The 19,858-nt window shown below is 43.7% G+C and overlaps 1 protein-coding gene across 1 annotated transcript; it reads right to left on the reverse strand.

Annotated features, from left to right (window-relative positions):
* Nucleotides 1–6,839: 6,839 nt before the first annotated feature.
* Nucleotides 6,840–19,569, reverse strand: HSD17B2 (hydroxysteroid 17-beta dehydrogenase 2). The gene is made up of 5 exons (XM_068150906.1): nucleotides 19,268–19,569; nucleotides 13,948–14,160; nucleotides 13,447–13,632; nucleotides 9,603–9,740; nucleotides 6,840–7,998 (listed from the first exon to the last, which is right to left on the reverse strand). Exons 1-5 carry the CDS (start codon nucleotides 19,539–19,541, stop codon nucleotides 7,640–7,642), a joined length of 1,170 nt encoding a protein of 389 aa, XP_068007007.1. The 5' UTR covers nucleotides 19,542–19,569; the 3' UTR covers nucleotides 6,840–7,639.
* Between the last annotated feature and the right edge of the window lie 289 nt (nucleotides 19,570–19,858).

Below are 19,858 nucleotides of genomic sequence, written 5' to 3' on the forward strand. Positions count from 1 at the left end.
CTGTACAAGTTTCTATGGTGGTGTATGAGACCCCAGGAATATGAGGGCATCAGATGCCAGCAGAGGGGCAACCACAGGCAAACACTATTAACACTCCTTTCCTGATATCAGGAGGTTGAACAAATGTTTACATGGAAGATTAACTCTTCCAGAGGCATCTGGCACTTCCAAGCCAATTCCCTCAAATTGGCTGGAAGTATGTTCTGCAGGCTATGGGTATTTTCATTGTAGTAAGATATATAAAAGGTTGCAAGCTGCCTCTCAGCTCACACAGTCAGGAAACATCCCCATCAACCCCTCCATGACAGAAAGACTCAACATCCTCAGTCACTAACATCCTCAGACAGACAATGGGGTGCAGAAACCACATATTGCAACGAGGAGCCTCAGGTAACTTTAGGGTGAAAGCCCACACTTCCTCTCTTCCTCACAGAGGAATCTTCTGATGCTTTAGCAATGCTATTAAGAGACTTCAAACCAACTAACAAACCAAAAAAAGTCTACTCAGGCAGCCCCTTGATGCAGCACCCCCCATTGCTGCACCTCAGCACCAAGCAGGACACATCCCCTCCCAGACCCGGAGCTCCTTTATCTCCATTGCACAAAGCCCGTTTGCCAGATGTTTGGCTTTAAGCTCTACCCAGTGTGTGGCACACCCATTACACTGCCCTTGCTCATGCTTAGACATCCTTTGCTGCTTGATGCTTAGATTCAGCTGACACCACTGGAGCTGGGCTGCTGTTCCCTACTCCTTGGACACAGCCATGCATCCTGGTGCACAGAGGTCTGTCACCACATCCCATTTGCTTCTTCACACCATGTATTAAACCAATAGGCTGAGCAGAATCATTTATCTTCTTGTTTTTAGCGTCTATCCTTTCACTATTAGCCTTTTTATCTCCTTAAAAACACATGAAAAATGAAGAGGGAGCAACAGCATGGCCCAAAGCCATGGTTTTGGGCCACTGCTGGTGAGTGGGTGCCTTTTGGGAATGTTTCTGGGGTGTTTTGGTTTGGTTTTTCCCTTCCCTTTTTTGTGAACAGCACTTCCCACTCTAAAGCAGAAAATTTACAATCAGAGTGGCAACGTTTGGAGTGATCTAAACAACAGTGTATTATCACATGAGCATGTGATTCAAATGAGACTGTGAAGCAGCCAGCTCCCAACATGAACTTTTAACACAATTCCACATGAACAAACATTGTTAAAAATGCTGGGTTTAAGCCTCTTAGTTGAATTAAGGGACTATGCCAAGCGTGCAACACAGTTCTGTTGCTGCATACACATTAAAACATAATAATTGTATCATGTTTGCTCTGTTTTCCCTCATTCATCTTTTTAATTAAATTAAGCCTGTAGGACTTTGTCCTTCAGGCAGTGAATTGAGTTTCTGTGAGAAATTAAAGGCAATAAGATGCTTTCTGAGATATGCAGAAGCCATAACAGTGATTTCTAACCCATTTTCTGAAAAAGGTAGGATTCTCCCACACAGCAGGGGAATAAATCACCCTCAGGCCATTCTCAGATGCACATCTTCATCTTGTTTGCTTTGTTTGCTGTGTCACACACACATCAGAGATTTCCACACAGGCTGGTGGATTGGTGTCAGCACATGTTGCTGGCAGTGTGCTCCCACAGGACACCTGGGACACATACTCTCACAGATGGCTGCTATGGAAATTACTGTGGATAAAGGGCAATAATATTTTCTGTCCATTATGAAACAGGGTTCAGTGTGATATTCTTTCCCTCAAAGAAAAACAGCAAAATAGTCAGCACAGGTTGATTTAGTAGGAGAGTGCTGATGTGCATTGTCCCACCACTAACCTTTCCCCATTACCACCCAAGGCCACTGAGAGCAGGTCAAGTTTGGGGCACCCACCCCTGTTATCACCACAACACCCCATGATAGAACAGGTCACCCTGGTCCCAGGGTTTTGTGGGGTGTGATGCAACAGAACTGAGTAACACAAGTAAGGCTTCAAAGTAAGAAATTTCATCCCAGTTCACAGTCTCATCAATAGCACTATTTAAAGACAGGTGTTGAAGGAGGTGGAGGCGGCTGTGTGGCAGACATGGTTAATGTGACCTGGAGTGTGACATGCCAGTGGAGCTGAACCTGCTCACAGCCATTTCCTGAGCATCACCACACTTGCTGCCACCACTCTTGTCTGTTTACACCAATTGCTATCTTCCTCTTTCCTTTAGATCTTTCATTCTCACACTCCTTGGATCTTTGCTTCATCTTTCAGTTCCTATGTTGGAATTTGAAACATGTGCTTTTAGATCACAAAGGGAAAATCCCAAATCCAGATGAGCTGGATGGAAACGTGGCCAGAATGCGAAACTGTCACTTCTGAAAGGCTCCATAGAAAGAGCTGCACACTCTGCACCCACCAGAGCTCTGTCAAGCTAGTGGCAAAGGCTGAACTGGCTCTGTTAGGATTCGATACCAATCCTATGAGCACTGAGCCATACTACTTTTCCACTCAGTGGCAGGCAAAAACCCAAATTCTTAGCTCACAGGATTACTTTTCCAGCTTGTTCAGTGCTCTTTCCAAAGCTAAAGGGAACAATAGGAACAGAGACACAAACTTGGATTGTTTCACCTACGTATTCCAGGCTTTAAACCTGTGGAGACTGTTTATGTCATCGTAATTACTCTTGTACTCTTGTTAAAGCCAGACTCATTAGCTTAGGTCACAATGACCTATACAACATGCTTAAAACCTCATTTATCACATTAAAGAGATTTAAAATTCACCTCTTTTCAGGAAGTGTCAGAGATTCTTGATTTATGGTTTGGTTATGCTTTAGAAGCAAAAGCAATTACTTCTCTTCCTACAGTAAAAGCCCACTACCTCCAGATTACCACAATGCCTCTGTAATTGAAGAGCAACATTCCTAATGTTCAGCTTGGACGACAAAAGCACTGGCCACTGAAACGCTGCCTACAACAGTGTCTGCAAACCAAGAAGCACTACCACAGCTGACAAGTTTCAGCAGGAACCAGTCTCAGGCATCTCAGGACCCAGTGTGCTGGGTGTTTCCTGGCAGTGGCAATACTTTCCATTTATGTGTCCTAGCACTTTTCAGACAGACAAAACCCAAAACCAACAAAGCCACACCACACACACCCCACCCCCCCCCGTTACTTTCCTTGCAAGAGCCAAGGTCTTTTATTTGAGCACTTCTCCTTTGAAGCCTATATTAATTTTATTTCAAAGGAATTTTCTTTTCTAGGAACACTTTATAGGATGACTTCATCTTGCACAACACGTTTGGGTGTTGCATCATTTTGGGAATCCAGCTGGCTTCCAAAACACAGCCTTAAATAAAGGTAAACCACCAAAGTTTCATCCTAGGAAGGATTTCAGGATCAGTCCCTCCAGGAAAAATTGCCAAACTCAGGTATTTGTCTCAAACTTGCTGTCAATAATTAGTGCACTGATGGGTGCTGATGGCTAGGTGTAGACTGTGATTGAAGCGCATGAAAGGTGACCTATTTCAGTTGTACCTCTGCAATTCTGTGCCCAGAGTAGTCAATTCACAGCAAAAACTGATTTCACATCACTGAGATCTGAAAGCTCCCTAGAAGCATCTGCCTGCTACAGAGACTACATACAAACATTATTACAGCTTTTCTTATGCAGCTGTAAACAAAATCCCCTCAAACACACCAGGGCACACAATCCTAGGGAGATGTAAGTTATTCCCACTCTTCTCAGGACAGCAGGGACTCAAACAAGGCAAAATCTGGAGATTCTCAAACATTCACATAAACCTTAACTGCAGAAGGTCATTTTAACAGTCACATAGTTCAATTTCAAATACTTTAGTTTAGAAATAAGTGAGATTCTGTTCACACATAAGTTAGAAAAAGTGATGGTTTCCTTTCTCACCCTCCCTGGGCTTGGCCTCTACTAGTGAAAAATCAGCTTTAAGCTTGGTGCATGCATTGGATGCTATATTGATGGCTTTGGCTTGAACAACAGTCATGCATAAAACACAACCAAGGCAGCCAGCATAAGATGCCCTTATGCAGTAGGGGCTGCTCAACCTCCTACACAGCTTGAAAGCAGGCCCCATCTGAACATGCTTTAAAACTGGACAGCCCTTTGCCTTACCTTCAGCCTCATGGAGAGTCCCAAACATTAAAAGTGCTTGAAAAGCAAAGATGGTCCTTTGGCAGATGGCCACCAAAACTCCCCTTGCATGACCAGCCAGTGGCACAACCACAAAAAGATCTGATATTTTGCCTCTTTTCCCAGCATACAGTGCTAGAAGCATGCAAGATGGTTGTCATCAGGGGCACTATAAATGGCAAGTGGATCCAGACTAAAAAAAGTTATAAAACCAAATCACTTCATAAGTCTCCTTTTATCTCACCACAGTTACACACCTTAAAAGCAATTGTTCAAATGAAGAACAGATGTCAGCCAGAGTATTAAACACAGAGTAAGAGAGTGAGAGCCCCAGGACACCAGCCAGGAATTTGTTTGGTAAAAACCATCCAACAGCATTTACTTCTTGGCCACAACCTACATTCTAAAGGCTGGATCAGCGGGATGTGTACAAAACCTACCTTTTAATCATCATTATTCCTACAGTGCCTAACCCCTTTTAGAACACCCATGTGTGGTTTTAATGTATATACACACACTTGATTAGTGTGAGGCATTAAGTGACATTTTAAAGTATTATTTATTAGTCCTTTTCTTCGAGGGTTACAGCCAATTGCTTCAATTTCTCCAATGCTTTTCTTCATGCCACACACTTTTTGTTAGAGATACTGTCTTTGGAAATAGACCCAAATCATGGTGGTTAAGTGTGGGTTCTTTAACACATTGGTTTACACTGCTAGAACTAAACATCCCCTCTTCACACCTCTAACACAGCTTTGCTTTGGGATCAGCCTTTTTAGTAGTCAAAAGGGCATGAGACCTAGACACTGGTCCTTGAGAGCACAAGCTGACAGCAGCTGAAATATCCACAGGGGGATATTAGCCACAAACAGACAGAATTCATTCTGCAGTTCTCACAGCTTGGATTATTTGCAGTGCAAGGCATTAGGAAAAGAAGTTTATCTCTAATACTGCAGCCCATTAAATGCCAGATAATTCAATAATCTGTTGCTACAGAATTGTCCTTAAAACACAAAGTAAGATCCCCTCAGGAATAAAAGAATGACAATCTTTGATGCTGTGATTATTTGAGACAGGTTAAAATATCCTTGTAGTTAGGTGAAGAGATGTAAAAATGAGTATTTAGAACACAGGTTTCTCAGGAAATAAAAGTTAAACAAAATAACATCAGATCTTCCATGTAGATGCCTGGTTTCATGTCGGCTGTGTGCAAGACAATATTCCTCTGAAGAAAGTGAAGAGGAGGGGAGGGGAAAAGAAAAAAAGACATTTCACAATCACAGCCAAATAAGGCAACAATTAAAGATTACAAAGCCTGCCATACAAAACAGCTAATTGGCTGCTATAAAGCATTTTGGTTATATAATGCACCCAAGGGCAGAATTCCAACCCACCTAGGTTACACCTGAACTGGGCGCTGCGTGAAAAACAAGCCCGTGTCTAAGATGGTGATGGAGATAGGCTGACTGCCAACAAGTTCCCTCACCCTGAAGGTAGCCAAAATTCAGAGGTTGCCACCCAGCATGCCCTTGGCTCTGCACCTGCCTTTCCTTTCAGCTCACATCCTTTTAGTGTTAGGATTTCACCTTGCCCAGAACAAGGCACTGACTGCCAGCCCGCTCCTTTTTCCTGGAGGAGGTCCCTGCTGCCTTCCTCAGTGCCTTCTGCTATGGGAAGTAGGGCCGGCCAGGAAGGGAGAGGCTGTAGCACTGGTCCCCAAAAGGCACAAAGGGTCAGCTGAGAAAATCTAGTTACTAACTATTTTTTATTATGTGCTTTTGCTGACAAATAAAAAGATAAAAATTGGGAAATGCAGGCAGAAGTGAGCAAAGAGCTAGAAACAGTCCCAGGTTTTTCTGGGTTGAATGTTTTTGTTACGTTTTCTGTAATCAGGAGGCTGATATAAAACCACAAGGAGATAAACCTCAGTAACAAAAGCAATAATCATGCAAAATGTGCAGGAGAGGAGGATTCCCACACTGGTGCACAAATAAAAATGGTTGGCCAAGACTGTTGAGCATCATCTGGGAATTTACAGGAGCCTTGCACTAATGTAAAAGATGCAGGAAGGAGATGGAAGAAATGTTACAGATGCACATTAAAGCATGCTTTTGTTCAGCTGACTGCAAGAGTCACACGAGTAGGACTGACAGAAGACTAGAAACTGCTCAGGAAGGAAAGCATCTATGTTTAAAGCTCAGAAAGTAATGACTTTTAATTTATCTTCACTGGAAAAGAAATGCAGCTTGTCAAAGCACTGCACAGGACAGATGGACAAAGCAGAAAACACAGGGGGACAAGGCTTTCTTTTCAGAATATCACAGCCTTTCAAAGCCTGAGGATGAGACAGGCAATGCAAAAACAAGGGATTGGGGTAAGAAAAATATAGGTAAGCTGCCCAACTTCTTGGCATTGGTGAGAGCTGACCATATACAGGGTGCAGGGACAACCAGCAGCAGAGAGGGCAGCTGCTGTTCCTTCAATGACTTTAGGGAAGAGGAGTGACCAAAATCTATTGGAAGATGGATATCAGACTCTGCAAAAGCCAACTTGAAGACTGACTGATCTTAGAGGAGCAAGCCAAACCCTCCCCAAAGCAGAAGGAGGCACACGAAGGTGTCAGGAAAAATGGACAAAGCCACATGTCCTTCATAAACCCAAAACCAAGTAAGAAATTGTACAAACAGCAGAAGTGAGATCAGAGTTTACTAATAATTAAGAAAGCACAGTCATGTACACAGAATGACCAAGACAGTCACATCAAATTACCCTCTGATACACTTGCTTTTTCTAATACTGAAGGAAGGAGCTTGCTTGCTTCTTTATGAAGCTTTTGGTCTATCAATGTTCATTTTCCCCACCCCCATCTAGTCTATGTTACTTAGCCTAGCAAAGAAGACACATTATAAACATCACAACTATACTTCACAACATTTGGAGGGGGGAGGAAGTCAATCATTTCAATCATTCCTCAGGACCAACAGCAACAGACCTGGAAAAGAAAAAAGAAAACCAACACACCCCCAAAACAACACAACAAAAACAAACAAAAGCCCCACCAACTCTAAACATAGTAGACTGAAACAGCAATGAGCAAGACTTGCATTAGAGGTTTCTGCAAGTCCCCAAAAAGGATATATGTCACACTTTATAATGTTCAGTGAGATGGCTGATTCTCAAGCAACAGGTAAGTTTGTCTGTGTGGCACCTTTTGAAGCAGGAAGGAACTATGCAACTTCATGAGATACCTTACACAGAAGGCAGGATACAAAAACATCAGGCAAACACTGGAGGCTCCCCAAAACCACCCTGTGTGAGGACAGCTTTGTTTACCCACTGCTTTTCCTGAACATTGTTCTTACCACAAAGGTTTGCCTCTGTTTGCAAGGCGATGTAAATGCAATTTAACAAAGACAATACAATAAACAGCAGTGTCTGAAAACAGTTTTTCATCCCAGTTAAAGTCAAATAAGATAAATGATGATGGGATGCCTCAGAGATCCTTGCTTGCAGCTTCTGATGTTCTTAGTGCCCTTGGGACAGACTTAGGACTCAGCATCTTACTAATGATAAAGTCATAGAACCAGAGAGGAAAGTAGCAGAAGATGCAGAGGGGCATATAAGCCCCTTTGCCAGGAGTGTACAAGCCGTGTGGTCTCTTGGCCAGCAAAGCATGCAGGATAGCACCCAGCACGGGGGAGAGGTCAGCATCACAGTGCACTGGCATGTGCAGGAGGTAGCTCTTTAGCTCCAGGAGGTAGTCTTCACCATAGTCTTGCCTTGTGTCTGCTGGCAGGTTCTCTATCAGCTCCTTTTCTTGCTTCGCCCACAGGTCAGCTGTGCCTTGTATACCTGCAGTGGCAACAGCACGGGACAGCAAGTCAGTCTGGGGCCAAAGTGAAAAAAAATCATCTCTAGTTAACAGTCAGTGAGTTGTTCTCCATCACCACCCTGATTCACAGTTGTTCTAAACTGGATTGAACAACTGACAAAACAGCTGCTCAGCCATGAGTGCTTTTACCTGGAAGGAAAGGGAAAGCACAAAGCAGACTACCCAAAAACCATGGGGTTCTTACACCATTTGGTTACCAGCTCTACCCAAAAAAACAAAGCTCTCTCAAGTCAGCACTTTTTCCCCTTCCCTGCCACCCTCCCCTCCCACACACACATACCCCATTCTGTCTATTTGTTTTGTGTGTTTTCCTAACCAGTACTTATTAACAGAAGTGAGCAACTGAGGAAAGGTGGGCAAACTAAGATAACCAGCATTCACTTGGGTGCTAAGCTTCTCTTTCACAAGTGACACTGGTATTTCAGTAATGACTTCCATGAAGGATCAGGCTTGAGTTAGTCCAGATTTTTGGTTAAATATATATATAAATCTGTTTTCCCCCATCTGCATAATGCAGGAATGAAAGCAGTGGGTTTTTTCCAATGCATCTATTGCCTGGCTGTCATGAATTAAGCATCACCAATAAAACAAACCAACAAAAAGTAATCTTAAATATTTAAATCTCAGATACTGGGGTTTGTTTTGATGCATGAAGTTTTGAATCAGAAGACTGACAACAGCTAAGCAGGGCCTCGAATGTAAAACCTCAGGTATGTAACACTGACCACAGAGGTGCTGTCAGAGCCCAGTGACCCACAGGGCCCCTTCCCAGGATGCATTCAAAGGAGCAGTGTTTTATGGAAAAAGCCATTTTACTTTTCATCAGCACAAGGATTGTCTCCATGAAGGCACTAGGTCCTGCTGAATAGGCAGCAATGGGATTTGATGCTGTCCTCAGCTGCCAGGTATGCACACAGAGCAGGAACCTGCAAGTGGGTGTGAGGTACAGTGAGGGTGTGTGCAGCCAGAGATGAGTCTGTGACCTGGGCAGGCTGTGCAGAAAGTGCTCAGAGCAGTAGGAGGAAGAGAAGGAGGATTTGGAACAGAAAGCAAAAGGAGCACAACAGAGGGAAGGTGTAGAAAGATCAGAGACTATGTAGTGTAATATTGACAGCAAGTGCACAGGATGACAGGTATTGCTGCAGGTACTTTGATGCAAGACTGAGCAGCTCAATAAAGAGAGCTCAAAGATAGAGAAACTTAGGACTAACAGCAGGTCCTGAAGCTCTCATGCAGGACAAGCAAGCCATAACACTGTAATCAGTGATACCATGATACTTGGTTTGTTACCTTGAGCAACCAGAGCAAAGGAAACACATCAATTGTCTGAACCTTGCCCTGTCACAAAGCAAAGAGGTCTCTGCCCAGGGAAAGGCTGCACTTGCAAGGCAGAAAGAGGCACTGTACAGAAACACAGAGGGAACATCTTGATTTCCATAAGCAATGTAAAGGGAGGTGGGGGTGGAAGTTCAACTTCTGAGAATCACTCAGGGCTCTGTTTGGGGACCCTGGACTATGGGGAAAGAGGCAAAGCAGAAAACTACCTGAAATGTCAAATACCAACCTGTTCGGAAGCCTGATGGATGAATTGCAGCAACTTTAACTCCCCATTTGGAGAGCTCTTGCCTCATTACTCCAGAAAACATGGACAGAGCTGCTTTTGATGCACCATATGCAGCGTATCTTGGTAGCGGAATGCCTCCTGCAGGAGCAATACAAACAAGATAAAGCTCGAGGCTGGCTCTTTCCAGCCCTTATTTTTGTGATTTAGAAGGAAGATTAGAGCACAACTGAAGTTATATGGCCCTCCCTGAGGTTAAAGGCAAGTCAGAGGGGGTATCATTTCTTCCTAAAGGTTAAAATAGAGAAAGTGAAAGATAAATTAGCAGTTATGTACAGTAACACCGGGTAAGACACCTTGTATGGCAGCATTGTGATTAGAAATTGCTGAAAGTTGGGATTGCTAGTTTCATAAACAGATTATGGTTTAGTTCACAGAATTAGTGAAGCAATAGTTTAATGCTCCTGTTCTTGTTGTCACTGTAACAGGAATTTCAAGCTCCTGCTATAAATCACAGTTACAACAGAGTAAGTAATCTTAATTCTAGCAGATGTACTTTCCAGTTCTTTCCAGATAGTTTCAGAAAGAGCAGACAGGAGAGCAAGAGTGGGGAAAACCTCTGTGGGCAAACCAAGGTTGGAATCACACCCCCGAGGCAACAGAACTCCCTGAGACATATCACAGAAGCAGATCCCCTTCCTACAGTTACCCCCCACCTTCTCCAATCCCCAGGAGCATTTGTTTAGATGGAAAAAACATTAGAAAGAATACAGCATTTTAGGTGCATTTAAAGTAAATCATATGTTTACAAAACAAAAGCTTCCAAACACAGACTTCCTCTGTTTCAAGAGCTGGCAGAAGGTCACTTCAGCTTTAGAAAAATCCAAAACCACTTTGAGCATCTTACTATTCTCCAGCCTCCCCACTCTCTCCACAGGGTTGGTGTGATCACCACACAGAGTATCACTGTCCAATTTAGGAGTTGCCACAGCCACCATAGGCTGTATTGGCACAGCAAGCAGGAGGGAGCAGAATGGGCAACTCTTCTCTCGAGGCACATCACTGACTGAGGGAGCTGGGGTTGCTTAGCCTGGAGAAGAGGAGACTCAGGGGTGACCTTATTGCTCTCTACAACTACCTGAAGGGGGGTTGTAGACAGGCAGAGGTTGGTCTCTTCTCCCAGGCAACCAGTACCAGAACAAGAGGACACAGTCTCAGGCTGTGCCAGAGGAGGTTTAGGCTGGAGGTTAGGAGGAAGTTTTACACAGAGAGTGATTGTCCATTGGAATGGACTGCCCAAGGAGGTGGTGGAGTCACCATCACTGGAGGTGTTCAGGAGGAGACTTGACAGGGTGCTTGGTGCCATGGGTTAGTTGATTATGTGGTGTTGGATGATCAGTTGGACACAATGATCTTGAAGGTCTCTTCCAACCTGGTTTATTCTATTCTATCACTACTCCTCCTCCTCCCTGCATGGGCAGCTGGCCACATCCTCCAGCACAGTCTGTGTTTTGGACATCACACATTGATCTCAATGTATTTGAATCTTTTAAAAGATAATTCTTTGCTATAGGGGAATTTTCTTATAAGATACTGGTGCCACTTATTGTGGTTTATACTGTATCAACCAAGGTATCACAGGAGCTTCCTACACACTCATTTCCTTTGAAAAAGTCAGGCCAGTTATACATTAATTATTCTTCTGTATGTATCTGAATAAGTTTGGGCTTCAATTGGCTTGAGCCAATTGAATCACCTCATTTTTCCCTCTGAGGTCAGGCTAACCTCAAGTCCAGTTAAATTGGCTCTACACAGACAGGAATAGATTCAGCACAGTGAGACCTCACTAACTTTTCTGCTAATGTTTTACTAAAGGACCCTCAGACCCTGTGTTAAGAGGAAGCTATTTACCCAAACCAGCCCTCATGAAAGAACATCTGTGCAAACAGCTATAGTTTAAGCAAGGTCATTATAAACTCCTGTAAGGGCAAATTACTCAACAGAAGAAAGCTCTCCATTTGTCCCTGGAAGGCAGCTCAGATTCACATCAAGAATTAAGATATTTGCCCCAAAGCATGGAACTGTAGGCTTCACTTGCTCACTCAGGGAAAACAGAGGTCTGTGCTCTCTCTCTGCTTGCAAGGTCTAATGGGCAGAGCAGCACCAGAAAGGTCCTTCTAGTAATTCTGATTTCTTTAAGAGTCAGCAACAAACCATAAACACGGGCATGCAGCTACAAAACGTACTTGGGATTGAAAAATAGCCACAGAAGACAGCAGTGTCAAAGCAAGGCTGAGGGAACATCCTTAATGTAAGCCATGAACAGAAGGCAGCACCTGCACAATCCACCTCAGCAATACAGCAGGAACTGAGTGGACTGTACAGAAATAAGGTCCAAGACAAAGGAAAATTTGACAAGCAGATGATACAGTAAATCCTTAGGAGGTCTTCAACTAAAATGCTTTTCAGCATCATCACATTCTGTTTCTAGCAGGTTTAAGTTTCAAAGGATCATTCTTGATCCTCAGCTGTTGGCAACCAGATACTGTATTATTTCTGCTCCTACATCTTAGCATCTCAGCTGTCCTCCTAGAATAGAAGCTTCTGTTATAAAGGCACATAGGTAGTAAGCACAGGATCCAATTTATGGCAGAAAACTGCAGAGCATGTCATATGCTCTAATTTCTAAGAGCCATTAATATACCATTTTGCTAAGATGTTAGACTAAAGTATTTTGAAAACAAACATAGAATAGAATAGGTTGGAAGAGACCTTCAAGATCATCGTGTCCAACCCATCAACCAAAGACGCATTCTCTTCAGGTCTCAGGTTATTAGCAGACCATGCTCTAAGACAGTGTTGTTTGTAAAGAGCCACAGGATGCAGCAAAGCAATGTGGCTGCCTTCTGCACTTGAAGAATTAAGCTTTGAGGCATCTCCATGATGTGGCTCGATGACACAAACTGAGGTGGACACAGGCTTCTGCTGGAATGTGTTATAGAAACATGCCTGATAAACCACCCATCTTTCTGCCAGCTCACAAAGCTATCACTCAGCACCTGTAGATATGAATTTTACTGTCTTTTCTATAACATCATATTTTTATCCATATGAAACTCTCCTGCTTTAAGGTCTGGGTTCTAGGAAAAGTCTCCTAAATGTAAGGAAACCTGCACTTCTTACCTAGATGATCCTCCCCCTCTACTCAGCCCGGGTGAGACCCCACCTGGAGTACTGCCTCCAGTTCTGGAACCCCTATTACATGAGGGATGTGGAGGTGCTGGAGCGTGTCCAGAGAAGGGCCACAAGGATGATCAGAGGGCTGGAGCACCTCTCCTACGAGGACAGACTGAAGGAGTTGGGGCTGTTCAGTCTGCAGAAGAGAAGGCTCCGAGGTGACCTCATTGTGGCCTTCCAGTATCTGAAGGGGGCCTACAGGAAGGCTGGGGAAGGACTTCTCAGGATCTCAGGTAGTGATAGAACTAGGGGGAATGGAATGAAGCTGGAGGTGGGGAGATTCAGGCTGGATGTGAGGAGGAAGTTCTTCACCATGAGAGTGGTGAAACCCTGGAATGGGTTGTCCAGGGAGGTGGTCGAGGCCCCGTCCCTGGAGGTGTTTAAGCCCAGGCTGGATGAGGCTCTGTCCAGCCTGATCTAGTGTGGGGTGTCCCTGCCCATGGCAGGGGGGTTGGAACTAGATGATCCTTGTGGTCCCTTCCAACCCTGAATGAAACTATAATACTAACTCCCCAGGTGTACTGACAAGCAAGACTAAAGGGGTTTGCCAAGGCAGTTAGTTTTTTTTCTTCCTGTTGCACCAGAAGTTTGGTCCTTTAGTTCAACTCACCTGCCATGCTGGACACATTAACCAGCCTCCCCCGGGATTTCCGAAGTAATGGTAAGAAGGTCTTGGACAGCTCCACAGCCCCAAAGAAATTCACCTCCATGCATTGCCTGTATGTGCTCATGGGCATCAGCTCACCATCAGCAGGGAAGCCCAGGATGCCTGCGTTGTTCACAACACCCCAGAGTCCTGGGAAAAGGAGAAAACACAGGGCTGCTATAGAGCAGGAAACCAGCTCCACAAAAATTAAAGTGATGAGCTGTATAGTGTCTCCAGATCAAAGCAGAGATAATCTGGAGCTACAGATACACAGTATGCAACACATGACCAGTCATCATTTTTTGTATATCCCAGAAAGCAGAAGTCACCTACATAAATACCTGACTTCCCACAGACTGTGACATGGAAACAACCTACACATAAAGCACAATGCAGCCAACAGTGAAGAGATACACCATGTAAGCAACTACACAAGTACTCCCATTAGAATGGAAGAAAGTGTACCTGTATTTTGCACCTTCTCTGAGACTTTTAGATATGCCTCCTTGACGTGGGTGATATTGGTTATATCCAGCTGCAGCACAGAGAGTCTCTGAGAACAGGACCGTCTCAGTTCCTCAGCTCCTGGTCCATCCTTGTTCAAAACCCCAGCAAACACAACAAAACCTAAGTCATCCAGATATTTAGCCAGTGCATGTCCAATTCCAGTGTCACTTCCTGAAAGCATCAAAAAGACACTTGAAAAGTGAGTCCCTAAAGAAGAAAAAAAGCCAGAGAACACCCCAAAGCAGCACATATACATGTAAATGTAACCAAAAAGATGAAATAAAGTCACTGACATATATGAGAGGAAGAAGGAAGTTTCACATCTGAAGGTTTGAGGAGATGAATGTTTACAGGTTCCACAAAGACTGTTAGACCATGTTCTATTGGCTTAGAGCTGATGCCACCAACTCATGCACTCTGACAGATTCTAAGACTTACTTTGTACATACAGAGTAAAGAAAACTCTGATTTGGTTTATACAAATATTCAGATTTAAACATGATGCCAAAAGTTTCTAGGGGAGAAAAAAAAGAGAGAGAGAGAGAGAAACCCACAAATATTTTAGTTTGAAATTTCAGAGGGACAAAGCACTTAGTGCACTGGAATTCAAACTGTTGTACTTCAAAGTGGCATTATTTTAGTCACACTTCTACTATCCAGATCCTTCTGATAAACACACTCTTGTCACAGCTTGTGACCAAGCCAACTAAGCACCTGTTTCTTTACCTGCAAAGGAGTTCCAATGCTTTCAAATCCTAAGAAAGCTTCAGAATGGCATTTTTAGGCTAAGCCAAATAGCATTAACTATTTAATTCATGCAGACATGCATCAGAATCTCTCTTAGCATCTGTAGCCTCTTCCAAACTTGGTCCATCTAAAGCAATGAACCACCAAATGCAGGAAGCTCTATAAGAACAACTACACAAACAAGCTCTGCGATCATGATTGCACAATTCTTCCCACCAGGTAACAATGATAAATATCTAACAAATTATTCAGTTGATTCATAAGTCTTTCTTAAGATACTTCCAATTGTTTTCTCTCCTGCTGTCTTTTTTCATTCCTGTTTCCATTCTTGCCACCTAGAGAGAAGCTTATTTGCAAGGGAGGAAACATTTCACCCATCCTCACACCGAGATTCCAAATGAAGTTACACAGGGCTCTGCTAGAGGCAGGGAAAGAGGTTACTGGGAGTGTGCTGCAGGAGTTTTGCAAAGGATAACATTGGAAAGAAAATTAGGAGTTTAAGAAATGAATGCAGTTCTCACACTGTAAAGCAGATACATCAGCATGTCCCACAACACTGCAGCACACCTTCAAGGATCAGCCAGTCCCAACCTTTCTTGGGAAAAGCAGTCTAGATAAGATGGCCCAGCACTCTGATCAGCCAGCAGGAGCAGGGAAGTCATTCTGCCCCTGTACTCAGCACTGGTTAGGCTACACTTTGAGTACTGTGTCCAGTTCTGGGCCCCTCAATTTAAGAAGGATATTAAGACTCTTGAATGTGTCCAGAGAAGGGCAATGAAGCTGGTGAGACGTCTTCAGCACATGCCCTATGAGGAGAGGATAAGGGAGCTGGGGTTGCTTAGCCTGGAGAAGAGGAGGTTCAGGGGAGACCTTATTGCTGTCTACAACTACCTGAAGGGAGGTTGTAGCCAGGAAGGGGTTGGTCTCTTGTCCTAGGCAACCAGCACCAGAACAAGAGGACACAGTCTCAAGCTGCACCAGACTTGTTTAGGCTTGAGGTGAGGAGAAAGTTCTTCACAGAAAGAGTTGTTGGCCAATGGAATGGTCTGCCCGGGGAGGTGGTGGAGTCACCATCCCTGGAGGTGTTCAAGAGGGGATTGGATGTGGCACTTGAAGCCATGATTTGGTTAGTCATGAGGTGTTGGGTGACAGGTTGGACTTGATGATCTCTGAGGTCTTTTCCAACCTTACTGATTCTATGATAATCTCAAAAGTGTCTGCAGCTGGGGAGTCCGCCACTTCCCAGGTTATTTCAGTGGCTGATTGTTCTCATTGGGAAAAATCTCCCATGGTAGCAACTTGTTGAAGCTCAGCTTCAAAACTTGAATGTGGGACAACAGGCTGGGACTCCTGCCAGTTTCTCACTACTTTCTTGTTTGTGAAAGAGCTGCCATAATCCCTGCTTAGCTTTACCAGCAACTTGAAAAGGCTCATCTGCCATTTCAGCACACTGAGGCAGATACTGCCATAGGTATTCACACTTGCCTGCTCCTTTACTCAAAACCCATAGTCAACAAAACTTGACTGCCAGACAGACTCATCCTAATCATGCCAGAGTTTCCATCTCTGGGTTCTGTCTTTTAACTGGGGCTTGAGTGTTTAAATAAATAAATTCAAAGTGATTTGAATGAACATACTAAATGCTAGGATCAATCAGTGTAAGATGTTGTAAATAATTACTCATGCTCTACTTAAGCCCCTTCTTTTAAAGGAAAAAGAAAAGATCTTGGGGGGAGGTGTTGTTGGAGGGGGGTGGCTTGGTGTTTTGTTTTGGATGCCTGCAGTTTGTTGAAGATGCAGCAAGCACCACGTATATCGTACTTCACTCCTCACAGCACTGCCTCAAAAAAAACCAAGATAACAAGCCTGCATTCTTGGAATTCCCTATAGGGACATGAAGAGGCCTGAAAATACCCCAAAGATATGCCAGATTTCTGGATTTGGAGGTGGGGTGGCTTTCCTCCTTTTTCTTCTAGTGAAACCCACCTATTTCTGGATCAAATCTTTCCCAGAAAGTACACAGTCCCAGAGCTGCATATTACTTAAGTTTGACATCGCAGCTTAACTTGGGTAAGACAGAGTGCCCAACAGCTAGAGGTGGGAGTAGCAATTCCAAGAAGGAAATAAGAAGTAGTGTTTCTGTGCCTGCTGCTGGGCTTTCCCCCAACTTTTATCAAGACAAATCCAGTCTGAGTTTAAACTTGTTCTTGAAGTCCAGAGAAACTTTATCCTGCAACTCCTAACATTCAAACAGCAGTTAGGACTCTATGGGGAAGAAAGAATTTTCCCCTCCAATCCCTTGCTTCTATGTCAGACATAACAATTTGTGAATGACTGGAAGATTTATTACAAGAAAGTCACTGCTGGCTGTAACTGAGTCGTTACTGAGAATTTATCATCCACTCTCACTGAGCGTCAGAAGTGCCAAGTCACAGGTCAAGAAGGAAAAGACCACATTAACAACAGAAATTCATCTCACTGCAGAAAGAATAATCAAGACAAGAATTTTACAATTCCTGCTATTGCAGATCTTCAGGGATATTTCTAAGGAAGCTGGCTACTGGGTCTACAAAACTACACTAAGCCCAGGAGCTTCTGTTTAAGGACAGTGAAACACTCAATCTCAGCAAGAGGATCAGCAGAAATATTTCACCAGTGACTTTAAAACTGCTCACATACACACAGTTATTCATGTGAAAAGGCATTTTGACAGCTGGGCACAGTTTTTTCCTTAGCATGGTACACTGATGAACTGCTGGGTTAAATGTATAACTCACAGCAGCACCTCTTCAAGGCACATCCAAAGAAGACCAGAACAACATTTGACAAAACCCAGGCAGAGAAGCACAGAGATTACTCCATCCTCTGGCCAAAGGCAGCTGTCTCAGACATGATATGTGGCAGCTGCCCAGAGCACAGCAGCATTCCTAAACCCTGCAGGGCTGAAAAGAGGGGAAAGGGGGGGAATAATGAGAAAAATTATCATTTACCATGAAGTGCCTGTCTCAGATCTTGTCTAAATTGGAGAAAATTACACCAAAATTGATTTAAAAGCACCTTACACCTGCACATGCATGCAGACACACATCCTCAAGTTGGCATGGAGAAGAGTACTACAATTAGAGCAATTTAACCAAAGCATGTGTTGAGTAAAACTTTCGTTCCAGTTGATGGAGGATTTAATTGGTTGCATACCGGTCTGGATCAAATAAAGACCAAGAAGAGCCTCCTCAGATGTGTCAGTTGTCAGAGGTGTCCAAACTTGTATTTCATCAGGACAGTTGCAGCAGAGGTACAAAGAAAGCACACTGACTCACTGGAACATACCCAAATGTTCTTCACTCCCCCATGTTGCTCTAATTCAGATTCCCTAGAGAAGGTAAGCTCCAAGACAGAGCTTCTTCCTGAAGAACTTCACTCTTACAAAAAGCAAGGAGATGGCCAGGTGTGAGCACAACCCTTGTGTCTGCAGGGGTGGAACAGGAGTGTTCCCCACTCCCCACCCCCCTTCACCTGACATCTATCTTCATCTCAGACACCTGCAGGGAGAAACCCAGCTGGCAGATAAACCAGGAGGGGAGAACTTGCTGCTCATCTTAGCCTCTCAACTTTTGTATTTAATTGCCCTATTAATGCTTGCTAGGCAAATTTAAACTATTTCCAGGTGTCCCTATAAAACAAAATGAAATTATGCAAAAAAAAAAACCAACAAACCCCGGATCTATAAACCAAAGCAACTTAATTCAGCTGTCCAGAGGGCAAACAGAGAAAATAAAGCAAAGAAAGGAAAAATAAAGGGGGGGAAGAGCAAGTTAACAGTGCAAGAAGCAATTGGCAGGCACTCAGGTTTAAAGTTTGGATTAACACAAACAACCAACATTTAAAGTTTTAGAACAGGAGAAAAGCCATAAAACAACAAATGCCATTCCTGCAAACTACAAGTGTGTTTTGAGCAGAGCAGAGTGTTAATACAGACTGAATTCGTTAGCTCTGCACTTTCACTGCTAGTGGAGGTAAATTATTTCACACATTGTTTCAGAGGTGGCACCAAACCAGTGCCTGGAAATTTATGCATGCCATACACAGAGAGCACGGTGTAAATTGGCACACTAAAAGATAACCATACATCTATAACCACTGCAATAAATTCAAGCAAACAAAAAGTAAAGTAGGAATGTGGTGTTTCAAGGCTTCCAGAAATTAATGTCTCTTCTTAAAATTAGACCACCATAAGCATTCTCGTGCTTTTTGCATCAGTTCGTTTCACAAGCATGTCTAAAAAGCTACTTGAAAAGATTAAATGAGACACTAAAAAATAAATAGCATCATTAAGATGCTCTTCCACTTAATTTCAGAACACTTATTTACCTGGAAAAAGCATCTCTGGCAAAAGAAATAAAATGAGGAAAAATAACAATAAAAGGAAACCTTCTCAGCATGCATTTGATAGATACAAAGGACACAAAGTTTTCCATCCCACTGGTGAGAAAAGGCAGCTTTTGCTTCCCGGAGCACATCTGCAGCACCCTACCTGTGATGAGCACAGCTTTGTCGCCCACGGGCAGCAGTGCCCTGCTGCCCAGGTACACAAAGATGAGGCACATGGTACAAAACACCACCAGTCCCCCACCAGTGCCCAGCATGGCCACACACAGCAGCCCCAGTAAGGTGGGAAGGAGCCTCCAGACCAGAAGGTTTGCTTTCTCTGCCGGGCTCCTCTTGGTTGTGTAGAACACAGTCACCCCAAAAAGTATGGTGACACCCACACAGAGCCATTCAAGGAGATTGCTGGTGAGAGCATCCATTGGCAGGGGTGAGAAGCAGGCACGCACACACACCCCACCACCGGCTGGGTTAAAGCAGGTATTGCTAAATGCAGCGTGTGTTATATAGGAGCAGGGGGTGGGGCAGAGAAGGGAGACTCTTTAAAAGGTTTGACATAATCTCACTTACCCTTGGCATCAGCAAGAAGCAAAAGCCTTCCTTTTCTTACCTTTTATTCCTTCTGCCTGACAGCTCCACCTTCTGAATAATATGCTGGCTGGGTAATGACTGACAGCACTGGGAACTGACATGGTGTAGCAAATGAACTGCTATATGTTTTGTATGTTTAAAGTACCTT

This window comes from Melanerpes formicivorus, unplaced genomic scaffold (genome assembly GCF_026170545.1).
Source record: "Melanerpes formicivorus ecotype bairdi unplaced genomic scaffold, bMelFor1.0.p_v2 SCAF_20, whole genome shotgun sequence".
In the NCBI taxonomy this organism is placed as follows: domain Eukaryota; kingdom Metazoa; phylum Chordata; class Aves; order Piciformes; family Picidae; genus Melanerpes; species Melanerpes formicivorus.